The sequence below is a fragment of the Cetorhinus maximus genome, chromosome 4 (genome assembly GCF_964194155.1).
Source record: "Cetorhinus maximus chromosome 4, sCetMax3.hap1.1, whole genome shotgun sequence".
In the NCBI taxonomy this organism is placed as follows: Eukaryota; Metazoa; Chordata; class Chondrichthyes; order Lamniformes; family Cetorhinidae; genus Cetorhinus; species Cetorhinus maximus.
In genome coordinates, this window is record NC_135882.1 from 143,022,776 (window position 1) to 143,038,083 (window position 15,308).

The 15,308-nt window shown below is 44.5% G+C and overlaps 1 protein-coding gene across 2 annotated transcripts in view; it reads right to left on the bottom strand.

Moving 5' to 3' along the window:
- The window catches only part of LOC144679945 (protein NDRG1-like), a 96,088-nt gene that overhangs the window by 41,002 nt on the left and 39,778 nt on the right, over positions 1 to 15,308 (bottom strand). For both annotated transcript variants that reach the window (XM_078540937.1, XM_078540936.1), the window contains one exon: positions 3,615 to 3,735. In XM_078540937.1, the coding sequence (XP_078397063.1) occupies positions 3,615 to 3,735 (121 nt within the window). The remainder of the gene's footprint in view (positions 1 to 3,614; positions 3,736 to 15,308) is intronic.

The window sequence follows — 15,308 nt, forward strand, 5'->3', positions numbered from 1 at the left end:
GATGGTGTGATGCTGGTGAGACTTCAGGGCCTTCAGGTGTGAGAGGGAGCCTCTGATGCTCCTCCTCCCGGCCCTGCTCTGCTGATGCGGAAAGGAAGAACAAGGACATTGGATCAGTTAACGTGCAGACAATGTCAATGAGCGTCCCTGTCCCCTGGATCATTATGCGCTCATCCTTCCATAAGCAATGGTCAAGCCATGTTGCAAACTTCAATCACTGAACATTCAGCACTGCCATGGCTGGGAGAACAATGGTGGGCAAACGTGTCTGCCCATGGCACCCCAGCCTCACCGACACCGGTGGGCCTGAGCGCATGGTGCCTCTCCAAATTTAGGACCTTCTGCTCGAAACGGCTGAGAATCGCTAACTGTGCCGGCCTGCCACCAGTCCTCACCCGCTCGGCAGCATTATGTGCATTCTTCTCCTAAAAAAGAGAAGAGCATTGATTAGTGCTAATCATACCTAGACTCTTCGTGGGTAGCCCACTCCGACCAGAGTGGTACATTGCAGAGCTTCAGTGTCTTCTCACCCTGCCGCTGTCAAACGCTCAACACAAAGATGCTAGGCCTGTCCCCACCCCCCAGGCCAACTGCTGCCTACATCGCATCAGGCACCACACGGTCTAAACTTCCATAGCAACGAGGTGCAAGCACGTGGAGCGCAGAGGACAGCAGATCGATCGGTGCCACGCCATACTGAAGCTCCCCTCCCAGCATGTCATCACCCTGACTTTGACATGTCCTGGAGTTCCAGCACTGCGCCTAGGTGCTGCTCCTCCAGGTTGCCCCTAAACAGTAATGTGGGTCACAGTGTATACTTGCTGCGGGAGCAGAACCCATCTCTTCACCACCCTCAGGGTGACCTCGGCATGGGCAATATCTGCTGGCCCACCCAGGGAAGGGCACATGCCGTCAATGATTCAATGCAGTCACTACACTCAGACACACCAGGGGGGAAACCTGCTGGGTTAAGTGACCAATGCCAACATAGTACTCACCCTTCCTGAGCGCAACGTTGAAGGTCGTTGAAGCGCTTGCGACACTGGACCCAGGTGCGCCGCACCACGCCGCAGGAGCTCACCCCCTCTGCCATCTCCTCTCAGGCATATTCGGTCATGTGGGGGGGGCCTCCTCCTCCCAGCCTGGGGTACCAGGACCTCCCGCTGTGCTGCCACCTCCGGGGAGGGCAGCAAGGCAATTAATCATTGGAAAAATGAGGGGCACAGTGTCCCCCTGCCCTACCCTCCTGCCTGGCCTGCTCACCAGCAGTGCTCTGGGAAGCTCTTCCACTGGCCAGAATTCGCAGCCTTGGAAAGGCTGCAGCAACTTTTTAAAAACAGGCTGCTGGGTCGCATTTGGACCCGGCGGTCATTGCAGACCCGCCGTGGCCCGTCCACTACCGGTATCCACGGGAACTGTTATTCACGCAGGGCGGGCCTTAATTGGCCCGCCTGCATAAAATGGCAGTGCGGATCCAATTGCGGGTGGCAATCGGGGCCACGCACACTCTGCGTGCCACCCCCACCACCAGCCTGAAAATTCAGCCCTTAATAATTACGAACAGACTGAAGCAATGGTGGTTGAGCTGAATGTTTGAAATATCTCTAAATAGATGTTTCGTTTTTTAAAAATTGTAAGATTGGACTCCAGTTCAATCCTTCACCATCTGGCTTCACGTTATGCAAACGACAAATGTGGGGCAAGGACAGGATTGTGTGTCTCTGAAAAGTTTGCCAACACATCTGTTGAAGGAATTTGATTAGTTGGTAAATGCATTTTAAAAAAAATGTATTTATGGGATGCAATCGTCACTGGCTAGGCCAGCATTTATTGTCTATCCCCCTAATTTCCCTCGAGAAGGTGGTGAGCTGCCTTCTTGAACTCCTGCAGTCCATGTGGTGTAGGTACACCCACAGTGCTGATTGGGAGGGGTGGGGGTGGAGTTCCTGGATTTTGACCAGTGACAGTGAAGGAATGATGATATAGTTCCAAGTCAGACTGTTGTATGGCTTGGAGGAGAACTTCCAGGCGGTGGTGTTCCATGTATCTGCTGCCCGTGTCCTTCTAGATGGTAGCAGTTGTGGGTTCGGAAGCTCTAAGGAGGGTTGGGTAGTTCCTGCAGTGTCTCTTATAGATGGTACACATTGCTGCCACTGTGTTGGTGGAGGGAGTGAATGCTTGTGGATGGGGTGCCAATCAAGCGGGCTCCTTTGTCCTGGATAATATCAAGCTTAGAGAGTTGTTGGAGCTGCACTCATCCAGGCAAGAGGAGTGTATTCCATCACACTCCTAACGTATGTCTTGTAGATGGTGGACAGGTTTTGGGGAGTCAGGTGGAGAGTTACTCGCTGCAGGATTCCTAGCTTCTGACCTGCTATTTATATGGCTAGTCCAGTTCAATTTCTGGTCAATGGTAACCCCCAGAATGTTGATATTGGGGGATTCAGTGATGGCAATACTATGTCAAGAGGCAATGGTTAGATTCTCTCTTGTTCGAAATTCATTGTCTAGCAAATGTTACTTGCCACTTGTCAGCCCAAGGCTGGACATTGTCCAGGTCTTGCTGCATTTGGCCATGGACTGCTTCAGTATCTGAGGAGTCGTGTATGGTGAACATTTGCTGATGAGCGCACATTCCCACTTCTGACTTTATGATGGAAGGATGGTCATTGATGAAGCAGCTGAGGAAGGTTGGGCCTATGACACTATCCTGAGGAGCTCCTGCAGTGATGTCCTGGAGCTGAGGTGATGGACCACCAACAACCACAACCATCCTTTGTGCTAGGTATGACTCCAATCAGTGGAGAGTTTCCCCGATTCCCATTGACTCCAGTTTTGCTTGGGCTCCTTGATGCTACATCTGGTCAAATGCAGCCTTGATGTTAAGGGCAGTCACTCTCACCATACCTCTGGGGTTCAGCTCCTTTGTCCATGTGAGGATGTGGGAGGGATCTGTTTCTGTGAGAAAGCGATACCTTCAGGAACAGAAGTAAGAGGAAAAAAAGGCTCAAGACTGAAGTAGGGTGAAGGAAGATATATAGTTAAAGGTTTTCCACAGCATTTCACATTATTTCAGATGAGCAGTGAAATATAGGCACAAGAAATGTCAATTTACAACAAGAGAAACAGGGAAGCCCTCAAAAAACTAGCCATTACAATCACACAGTTGTAAAAGAGATCAAGTAATGTCCTTTCAGAAAGGAAATATGTAATCCTTACGTGTTCTAATCTACATGCATCTCCAGACACACAGCAAAGTGGTTGATTCTTAACTGCCTTCCAAAATAACTGAACACTCAAGTCACTCAATAGTATGAAATAGTTATGAAAATAGTCCAATAAGCCTGGCATCCACACAAGTACCTAACCTAACAGCACTATGGGTGTACCTATAATATATGGATTGTAATAGTTCAAGGAGGTTCACCACCATCTTCGAGGGTTTTAAACAGGTATATATGCAGCTTGCTCGTGGCAGCCACATCTCATGAAAAAAATAAACACAGATGGTTATAGTTATCTTTTGTTTGCCTCTATACTACTTGAAGTCACACATTCAGAAGCCACTAACCATATTGCACACTCAGGTACTGGTTTGGAATAGTCATCCTTACCAAGTTAGAAAAGCTGGAGCTCCCTCTTGCTGGCCAGGTGCATTAATATGATAAACAGCAAAATGAAGTGTAATTTCTTGCATGTCTTCAGAATTGAAGAGAACGTTGAAGCACGATTTGGCTATGAAGAGAGAGAAAAACACAATGTTTGTGGTAAAAATGGTTAAAGTGAACATAAGGCTCATGGATGATGGGAGCAATTTTACATTATCAGTGAGCCTCATCTGGTAGCTACTAGGAAGTCACTCGCAAGCTGCAAAATAATTTTCCATTCATTACAGTTAACAGACAGAAAGGAAATCAAGACAATGTATCTGCCATGCTCTTAAATGTGAGCCTAGCCGGGAGCCTATCTTATTTTGTTAAATTCATTTTTATTAGGAGCACTATTTGGAGTTAGGGTAAGTGCTAGAATAATTTATTTCCTTTAAAGCTTAACTCAGTAATAAGTCTGCACTTGGTAGTCAACTCAAATGACCCACAAAAAAAAAACGATAAATTACCAATTTTATTATGACATGCTAGTCAATTTTAGAAAGCAGAGATTTAAAATATTTAAGATCTGAGAAACATTTATTCTTTAAGCATAGCAGATTCTATTTCTTAAAGCTATACCACATTTAACAGCTTTTCTAATTAGAGATCCTAGTTATTCTTACAATACAAAGTTGCAGCACAGTTTAAAAGGTCAAAGCTCTCAAATTTAGAATGTACTGTGTTCAAGCATGCCACTATCAACAAGTTTGACATAAAAACCTAGGCTTTGCATACAAGTCTTAGCCTGAAAGGCAAGAATTCTGACTGTATACTTGAACAGATTCATGTTCCCAGCAGGCTCTAAATGCTACAATAAATCAGGTTTATGAACATTGTAATGCCCATAAAAAAGATCTTACTGTAAAATTTAAATCAATTGACAAGATTTAACTAAGGTTTTTATTTACTAGTTCTGAAAAATAACATAAGATAATAAAAGGAACTACTAGAATTTTGTTTACCCAATTCTTCTTGCTTACAAAACCAAATTATGTACATGCTCACACAAGGAGAGCAAATGATAACTAATGTTTAGGCTTAGGAACATTTTAACAGCATGCCAGATTTGGGGAGGGGAATATGGGAAAATGCTGTGACAATGCAATTGACTCTTAGCGCCCCTCTGAAATGGCCCAGCAAGCCACTCAGTTGTATCAAACTGCTAGAAAGTCTATAAAAAGGAATTAAATACAGCAGAGCCAGGTAGGGGGGGATCTCTTCCATCCGCCTTTGCCTTCCTCAACAGGTGTTTTAAGGTCTGAACGGTAAGTTCCACCATTCCATTGGATTGTGGATATTTGGGACTTGCCGTAGTGTGGCAAAACTCCCAGTCCTATGCAAATTTGTGAAACTCGGTGCCTGAGAATTGTGGACCGATATCTGAGATGAGCAAAAATTGATTTTAAATGATTTATTACAGTGTGGCTCTTACTATCATTTCTCAGCAGCATAGAATCAAAAATCTGGAGTAATAATCTATTGCTAGTAGGTACTCACTGTTGTCAAATGTGAGCAAGTCCACTCCAATGTTCTACCAGGGCCTCTGAATCACTGGTTGAAGTGGTCCTTTCTGTTGCGACTTAATTGAACTTTTGACACACTGCACACGCATTCACCATTTCTCCGATTTGTGTTCTCATTCCAGGCAAATGCATTAGATCTTGAGCTCTTCTCCTGCATGTTGCTATGCCGAGGTGACTTTCATGTATGCACTGCAGCATTTCTTTCATCAGTGTTGCAGGAATAGTGATTTTTCTCCCTTGAAAAGTATTCCTTCTGCGACATGAAGTTCCTCACGAAAGTTCCAGTACTCGTGTACAGCAGAAGGGGCTCCCCTCCGATGTGTGCGCAGTTTGCAGGGTGGCGTCGTTCTTGGTTGCTTCCTTGATCTCATCCAGTTTGGTTACAGCTACAGGCAAGGTCTTCATCAGTATATGAACCTGTGCTTCAGTTTCTTTTATCCTCTTCCTCCATGATGGGTAGGTATGCATGTGACAGAGCATCTGTGATGTACATTTCCTTGCCTGGTTTGTATTTAACTCTGACCTGATAATTCTGCAGACACATTAATAATCTTGCTGGTGGTGCACAGTTCAGGGTTTTTTTAAAAAAAAGTATAGCTTCCAGAGGCTTATGATCAGACTCCACCTACACGTCTTTGCCATAGGCAAAAACTGGTGGGAGCATTATAGGCCAAACAATTGCTAGCATTTCTCTGTTTGGGCATATCGCTGCTGTGTTTCTGTCATTGCCTTTGAAGCATATGCCACTGGTGCCTCATTTTGGAAGAGGATAGCTCCCAGGCCAGTCTTTGAAGCATCCACTGAGATCTTGACTGGCTGACTTACATCGTAATACTTTAACACTGGTGCCTGTGTCAGTGTTCTCTTCAGACTGGTGAAAGCTTCCTAGTGACTTTGTTCCTAGTGCCATTCCAAATCATTTTGTAGAAGTTCTGAGAGGTGCTGTCAGGTCTGGCATGTTCAGAATGAATTTCCCAAGATAGGTCACCATTCCCAAAAACCTCTCCAAGTATTTTACATTCTTGTGGGGTGTGACACATTCACAACTGCTTTGATTTACTCGGGTCCGACTTCAGTACCTCACTTATGTCCCAAGTACTTGATTTCATGAAGACCTATTTTTCACTTTTCCTTCTTCAACTTGGAGGTTCTCTTCTCTAGCTCTGGCCAGCAACTACCTCAGTCTGTGGTCATGTTCTTTTCGTGAGGCTCCGCAGGCCAGCACATTGTCAATATAGGTTTCTACATCTTCTAACCCTTCATACAGTTGCTTCACTGTTCTGTGGAACACCTCCAAAGCTGAATGAATACTAAAAGGTAAGCGCAAAAACCTGTATCGCCCATATGGTGTGTTGAAGGTACGGGGATAGGAGCTGCGTTCATCCAGCTTGACCTGCCAGAAGCTTGAACTCATATCCAAGGCTGAATAGTGTTTAGCATCAGCTAGCTTACACATGATCTCTGCTACTGTGGGCAGTTGGTAATGCTTTCTTTGTACTACCTGGTTCAGGTCTCTGGGATCCAGATAGGCTCTCAGATTCCCACCTGATTTTTCCACAAATAAATACTTTGTCAGTTCTTCAATTTTCTTGATGTGCAGTTTTTCCATTCTGTCCAACTCTGCTTTCAGTCGGTCTCTCAGCATTACTGGTATTTTCCTGGGTGGGTGTGTTTTGGATGTCATAGTTTTGTCAATTTTGATGGTGTGTTCTCCTTTTAGGCAACCAATCCCCCGAAACATCTTCATACTCACTCAGGATGTCATCAGTGCTGACAGTCATTATTCTCTTGAATAGCTTCAGATTTTCACAAGCTTTGATTCCAAGAATGGGTTTTGCATCAGTTTTCGCCACTATGAATGGAAGTACTCGAGACAGATTTTTGTAGTTCACTTTAGGTGTGCATTTGCCTTCTACTGCAATTGTTTCCACCTGTAGAAATAGACAGCTTCACTTTTTAGTTAACTGTTTTCCTTTGCTCATCTTACAAGACAGGCTTATGGGAATGACATTTGCATGTGCACCTGTGTCAAGCTTGAAATTCACCATCATGTTGGCAATTTTTAAATCAACCTCCCATTCTTCTTCTTTGGAATTTGTTGTTACTGCACCAACGAAAACTTCAGTTTCAATGTCTGTGTCAATTCTGTGCACTTCTATTGATTTACATATCTTGGCAAAGTGATTTAGTTTATCACAGTTCTTACACTGCTTTCCATAGGCTGGACAAACACGTGGTAAATGGTCTGTTCCGTATCGGCTGCATTTAAATGTCTTAATAGCAGTTTTCTTCTTTTTACTTTCAGACTGTATTTGTTCTTTCCCGGGGCTGTTGCTGTTTAACTGCGTCTAACTGCTTGATTGCGTGCGGCTTGTCATCTTCCATCATCTTTAATCTGAGATTTCATTGTCGCTGTCACTCTGCAGATATTTATTGCTTTCTCCAGCACGAGATCAACTTCTCTCAAAAGCCGTTTTCTGTGTCACTTGCGATTCCGCAAATTGCGATTCTTCATGCTCTCCAAATTCACATTATTTAGCTCCCTTCCTCAACTCAAGTTACGTACTGACTAATGTTGTCACTGCCTTGTAAGCACGTATATAAACAAAACCACTATCTTTCATACGTGATGGTTTTCTTAGGGCTGCAGTAGGCTTCAAATTTTTCTATTATTTCTTTCAAGTCATTTCGTTTCTCATCACTTTTAAACGTGAATGTGTTTTACACTTCTAGGGCTGTTTCCCCTGCTCATGAAGAAAGATGGAAGACTGTACACCCAAGGGTGTTTTTTTAAAAAAATATCACAGCCTGTCATTGTGAGGTACAGCTCGAATCTGTGCTGGAACCTCCTCCAGTTTTTCACGAGATTTCCCTCCAAACTGAGCTCTGTCGGTAGTTTCAGAACCTCCATTGTTGCATTTATTTCACTTCTGAAACAATGTCTTGTTTTTGATTCAACAATGCACACAGCTCCACTATTATGTCGACAGCCTAAGTTTATTGATAATGTTAGGAAAATGTATTTGCAGTAACTGAATTCTTTCAAGACAGGCTCTCCAACATGCACTATCTGACCTTCAACTCCCAGGTCAGGTGACCCCACCCTATCTAGTAGGGAGTACCAAATGGTATCTAAAACTGGAGTCCACTATCACAATCAACTATTATCATGACACCAGAAACGACAACAGTAAACCCAGCCCTGTCAACCCTGCAAAGTCCTCCTTACTAACATCTGGGTGCTTGTGCCAAAATTGGGAGAGAGTTGTCCCAAAGACCAGTCAAGCAACAGCCTGACAGTCATACTCACAGAATCATACCTTACAGGCAATGTCCCAGACACCATCACCGGGTATGTCCTGTCCCACCAGCAGGACAGACACAGCAGAAATGGCAGCACAGTAGAATACAGTCAGGAGGGAGTTGCCCTGCAAGCCCTCAACATCAACTCTGGACCCCATGAAGTCTCAAGGCATCAAGTAAAATGCGGGCAAGGAAACCTCCCGGTTACCACGTACCGCACCCCCGCTCTCTCCCTCAGTTGATGAATCAGTATTCCATGTTGAACACCATTTGGAGGAAGCACTGAGGGTGGTAAGGGCACAGAATGTATTCTGGGTGGGGGACTTCAATGTCCATCACCAAGAGTGGATTGGTAACAACACTGCTGACCGAGCTGACCAAGTCCTAAAGGACACAGCTGCTAGACTGGGTCTGCAGCAGGTGGTGAGGGGACCAAGGGGGAAAAACATGCTTGATCATCTTCGCCAATCTGCCTGTCACAGATCCATCTGTCCATGACAGAATCAGTAGGAGTGACTACCGCACAGTCCTTGTGGAGACTAAGACCTGTCTTCACATTGAGGATACCCTCCATTCTGTTGTGCGGCATGTGCTAAATGGGATAGGTTTCAAACAGATCTAGCAACTCAAAACTGAGAATCCATGAGATGCCTTGGGTCTGGGTCATCAGCAGCAGCAGAACTGTACTCAACCACAATCTGTAACCTCATGGTCTGGCATATCCCCCACTCTACCATTAGCACTGAACCAAGGTTGATCCCCTGGCTTGAAGAAGAGTGCAGAAAGGCATGCCAGGAGCAACACCAGGAATAAGTCGTCAACCTAGTGAAGCTGCAACAAAGGACTTCTTGCGTGCCAAACAGCATGTGATAGACAGAGCTAAGCGAGCCCACCACCAACAGATCAGATCTAAGCTATGCAGTACATCCAGTCATGAACTCAGTGGAGATGGCAGCTCCACAAATACCCCAACCCTCAAATGATAGGGGAGCCCAGCAGCGAAAAAGACAAGGCTGAAACATTTTCAACAATCTTTAGCCAGAAGTGCCGAGTGGATGATCCATCTCGGCCTCCTCTGGAGGTCCCCAGCATCACAAATGTCAGTCTTCAGCCAATTCGATTCACTCCACGTGATATCAAAAAACAGCTGAAGGCATCAGATAATGCAAAGACTATGGGCCCCGACAATATTCCAGCAATGGTACTGAAGACTTGTGCTCCAGAACATGCCACGCCCCTAGCCAAGCTGTTCCAGTACAACTATAACACTGACATTTACCCGGCAACGTGAAAAATTGCCCAGGTTATGTCCTGTACACAAAAGCAGGATAAACCCAACCTGGCCATTTACCGCCCCATCAGTCTAATCTCGAACATCAGTAAAGTGATGGAAGGGGTCATCAACAGTGAAACCAAGTGGCACTTGCTTAGCAATAACCTGTTCACTTGTGCTTAGTTTTGGTTCCACCAGGTCACTCAGCTCCTGACCTCATTATTGCCTTGGTTCAAACATGGACAAAAGAGCTGAATCCCAGGGGTGAGGAGAGAGTGAGTGCCCTTGACATCAAGGTAGCATTTGACAAAGTATGGCATCAAGCAGCCAGAGTAAAACTGGAGTCAATGGGAATCAGGGGAGAAAATTCTCCTTTGGTTGAAGTCATACCAGCACAAAGGCAGATGGTTGTGGTTGCTGGAGGTCAATCATCTCAGTTCCAGGTCATCACTGCAGGAGTTCCTCAGGACAGTGTCCTAGGCCCAACCATCGTCAGCTGCTTCATCAATGACCTTCCTTCCATCAAAAGGTCAAAAAAATGGGAATGTTTGCTGATGATTGCACAATGTCTAGCACCATTTGTGACTCCTCAGATACTGAAGCAGCCCATGTACAAATAAGCAAGACCTAGACAATATCCAGGCTTGGGCTGACAAGTAACATTTGCACCACACAAGTGCCAGGCAATGACAATCTCCAACAAGAGAGAATCTTACCATTGCCCTTGACATTCAATAGTATCACCAAATCCCCCACTATCAACATCCTGCAGGTAACCATTGACCAGAAGCTGAACTGGACTAGCCATATAAATACTTTGGTCACAAGAGCAGGTTAGAGGCTAGGAATCCTGGGGCGAATACCTCACCTGACTCCCCAAAGCCTATCCACCACCTACAGGGCACAAGTCAGGAGTGTGTTGGAATACTCTCCACTTGCCTGGGAGAGAGTAGCTCCAACAACACAAGAAACTTGACACCATCCAGGACAAAGCATGGTACCCCATCCACAAACATTCATTCCCCCCACAACTGACACACAGTAGCAGCAGTGTGTACCATCTACAAGATGCACTCCAGGAACTCACCAAGCCTCCTTAGACAGCACCTTCCAAACCTGGGATCACTCCTATCTAGAATGACAAGGGCAGCAAATGCATGAGAACACCATCACCTGGGAAGTTCCCCTCCAGAAGCAGGCCATTCGGCCCATCGAGATAATCCTCAACTTCACTTTCCTGCCTTTTCCCCATAACCCTTGATTCCCTTACTGATTAAAAATCTGTCTATTTCAGCCTTGAATATACTTAATGACCCAGCCTCTACGGTAAAGAATTCTACATATTGACTACCCTCAGAAGAAATTCCTCCTCATCTCAGTTTTAATTGGATGCCCCCTTACTCATATATTTCCAAGTTAGTATGGTGTGTGGTATCACTGTTCCTTCACTGTCACTGGGTCCAATTCCTGGTACTCCCTCCCTAACCACAATGTGGGTATACCTACATCACATGGACTACAGCAGTTCAAAAAAGTCGCTCACCTCCACCTTAAGGGCAATTAGGCATGGGCAATAAATGCTGGCCTAGCCAGCAACACCCACACCCCAATGAATGAATATTAAAAATATTTCAATTGATTTTGCAAACCAGGATAACAGGAAATGTGGTGAGCTCTGGATTAACAGAATTAATGCATCTTAAATACACGGAAGGCAGGAAATTTTAGATGCGCAATAACCACAATCAGGATCACCCAGACTATTGTCCTGCAACACCCCCATTCAGTAGGTTGCAAGAGTAGAGCGACCTGGGGATGATGCTTCACAAATCTGTAGAAGTTGGCAAGGCAATTTGATAAAATGGTTAAGAACGCACTTAGAATATCTTGCTTGTTAAATAGGGGCAATGAACAAAAGTAATGCTAAATCTTTACAAATCACTGTACCAAATATTCCAGCTGAGACCTACCAATCTGGGCACCACACTTTGGGGAGGATGTCAAGGCCTTTGAGAAGGCACACAAGAGATTTAAGAGGTTGATACTTGGGTTGAGGGACTTCACTTATGTGGAAGTGATTGGAGACACTGACTGAGATTGATCTTTAGAGCAGAGAACATTAAGGGGAAACCTAATTGGGGGCCCAGATTGTCATTCCTGGGTTGGTTGCACAAAGACAGGAGGATTCCCGGCTCCACAAGCCTGACCTATAAAAATAGCTGCCTGGACATCAGGTTTTCTTTGAAATGCCTCGACAGTTTGACAAGTCCCTTTGACAGGTGCTTATAAGAGTTCTAACAGGTTCCTTTGACTGGTACTTTGGGCAGGTCTGTTGACAGTAATGAGTTTATGCACTTTTTACACACATTTATGGCTACTTTTAACAATTCCAAAAGAGCACCTGACCTCCCCCAAAGGTGACCCAGGATCAGACCCAAAAGGGTACCTTCTTGCCATTTGGCTATCCAAATGAATTACAATGTTCAGAGCTGCTCTTAACAGGTCCAATCTGTGCACTGGGTTTCACACTCCAAGGCTACCAAAATCTACTTCAATGGAGGCGGCTCATGATTTAAATTGCCAGCTGCCTCTAAAATGCACCCTTCTCCCATAAAATGGGAATTGCTATGTTTGGGGGTGGAGCTTCTGATTTTTTTTAAAAGCTATTTTCACCTTGAGGGAGAGGTTCTGTCAGGTGAAAATCTGGGCAGAGGTATTAAAAATTGAGGGGTTTTGATAGAGCAAATAGGGAGAAACAAATAGTTTCTTCTGGCAAGGTGATCAATAACCAGAGGTCCTGTAATTACTTATCCAAATTTCTGCTCTATCCAAAATAATTGGCAAATACCACCCGCCCCACTCCCTGGCAATTCCACGTAGGATTGTTAAGATCTGGAAAGTACCCCCTGACAGGGTGGCGAGAGTGGATTCCGTGAGGATCCTTCTCCATGGGCCAGATGGCCTCCTCTGTCTGTGCTGTATTATTCTGTGTCTGTTCTTTAAGAGCTGCTCGTTCCCCAGAGCCTTGCAAATGTTTCCACTTCAAGTATTTATCCAGTTCCCTTTTCAAAGTGATTATTGAATCTGTTTCCACTATGCTTTAGGCAGTATATATTCCAGATCACAACTTGCTGCATAATGTTTTGCGCCACCTCCCCACCCCAGCCCACTACAAATCGGACTTTTGCCAATCATCTTAAATGTGTCCTCTGGTTATCCAATCCAGCTTTCTGCTACTGGAAACAGTTACTTCTTAATTATGCTATCAAAGCCAGTCATGTTGAACACCTCTATAAAATTACTCCTTAATCTTCTTTTCAGAAGAACAAACCCAGTTTCTCTAGACTTCCAAATAACTAAGTTTTTTATCCCTGATACCACTGTACTAAATCTCCTTTCCACTCTCTCAAAAGGCCTTGGGCCAGGACTAAAGAGCCAAGCAGGAGAATAAAATGGCAGCTGAGGTGTGGATCCCATCCCCATTTCAAGCAATGAGGAAAAAGGGTGGGGTCAGGAACCCCAAACGCTGTGATTTAGAAGTTGTTGGCATCATTCTAAAAGTGGGCATTTTAGAACTTCTGGAATTTCACAGTATCTTTACAATGCAGGAGGCAGCCATTTGGCCCATCGAGTCTGTACTGGCTCTCTGAAAGTGCATTCCATCTAGTCCTACTCTCCTGCCTTATCCCTACAACCTTGCACATTCTATCTTCAGGTAGCAATCCAATTCCCTTTTGAATACCTCGATCGACCTGCCTCCACCACTGTCTCAGGAAATTTGTTCAGGACTCCAACTACCCTCTGGGTGAAACAAATTTTCCTCACATCACATTTACTCCTTTTGCCAATTATTTTGAATCTGTGCCCTCTAGTTCTTGACGTTCTCTTGAGTGGGAATAGTTTCTCACTATTTACCCTATCCATACCCCTCAGGATCTTCAATATCTCTATCAAGTCTCCTCTCAGTCTTTTCTCTGGGGAAAAGAGTCCCAACGTCTCCAATCTATCTTCACAGCTACAGTTCTCCATCCCGGGAAACATTCTTGTGCATCTCCTCTGTACTCTCTCCAATGACTTCACATCCTTCCTCAAGTACGGTGCCCAGAACTGGATGCAGTAATTCAGATGAGACCTAACTAGTGTCTTATACAAGTTCAACATGACCTCCTTTCTCTTGTACTCAGTGCCCCTATTAATAAAGCCCAAGATGTATGTTTTATTAACTGTTCTCTCAACTCTCTTAACTGCCATCTTCAATGACCTATGTACTTATACACCGAGGTCCCTCTGTTCCTGCACCTCCTTTAGAGGATCTCCCTTTATTTTACACTGTCTCATCACATCTTTCCTGCCAAAACGAATCACTTCAGTTCACTGCATTGAGCCTCATCTGCCACTTTTCTGCCCAATCCACCAAGCTGCCTATGTCCTTTTGAAGTTCAAGATTACCCCCATCACAGTGGACAACATTTTCAATCTTTGTATCATCTGCAAATTTTGAAATCATGCCCTGCACACCACAGTCACATGTTTTGGAAGCATGCTTAAATCACACTTGTAGAGTGGAGGTATGAATCATCAATTGGAAACAGGAAGAGTATAAAAGGAGAGTAAAAATGGTGTTTCCTCCTTTAAAGTTAACCATGAAATTGTGTAGCCCAAGTTATCTGTGCTCACTAAAGTGAATGTTGACTGATTGGTGGTCTCCAGTTTATTACTTCTGACAACTGGCAAGCTGCCCAAGTGTAAGAACACAGTGAAAAAGTCTTCAGATACATTAGAATAAATTATCCACTGAATAACTTGCTATTCTGCATTGTACAATATTGAAAGACCAGCGCAGTGAGGGACCCAGGGCTAATTGTTTAAGCTCTTGCAATTGCTTTCATTCATTCCTTACAGAACAGCTCAGCCAGCTACTGGACTGTTTGAAAGCACTGACAGATGCATGAGCTTTTAGCAGTCTTCAAAAGCACTAATGGAGTCATACTGCAGAGTTTGTTTATTCAGGTGTCCTGGGGAATGAGTTTGATGGCTTTGACAGATTTACAAGCTTCAGAAGAGGATATCATTTCTTTCAAATGTCGATCAAGTGATGTTTGTTTATTTTGACAGATTTGACCTTTTCAACACGTCCCAAATGTTATTATAAGGCTTGTGAGTTCTATTTTAAAGTGGATACTGGGTGAGTGCAAGGGGAAGGGGGCTTTACACCGAGCTGAGAACTGGGCCAAAATATCTTTGCAAGCAAAGGCAGGTCTTTGCCGTCACACCCTCTGATAGATAAAAATCGTGCCTGCCATCACTACTAGAATGGGGGCAGGGTTGTGATGTCACAATTAATCCCGAATCCTGCTTCCCACCTTCAAATTCCCTGTTTTTAAAAAGTAGATTTGGAATATGAGCATTGCTGGTAAGGGCAGAATTTATTGCCCTTGACTTTTTCTCCCCTAAAAAAGGGTGTAGTGCCCAAAACTGCATTAAAAACCATCCAACTGAGGCCTAACCAGAGTTTTATGAAGGCCTGCACAACTTCCCTGCTCTTGTACTCATGTCTCT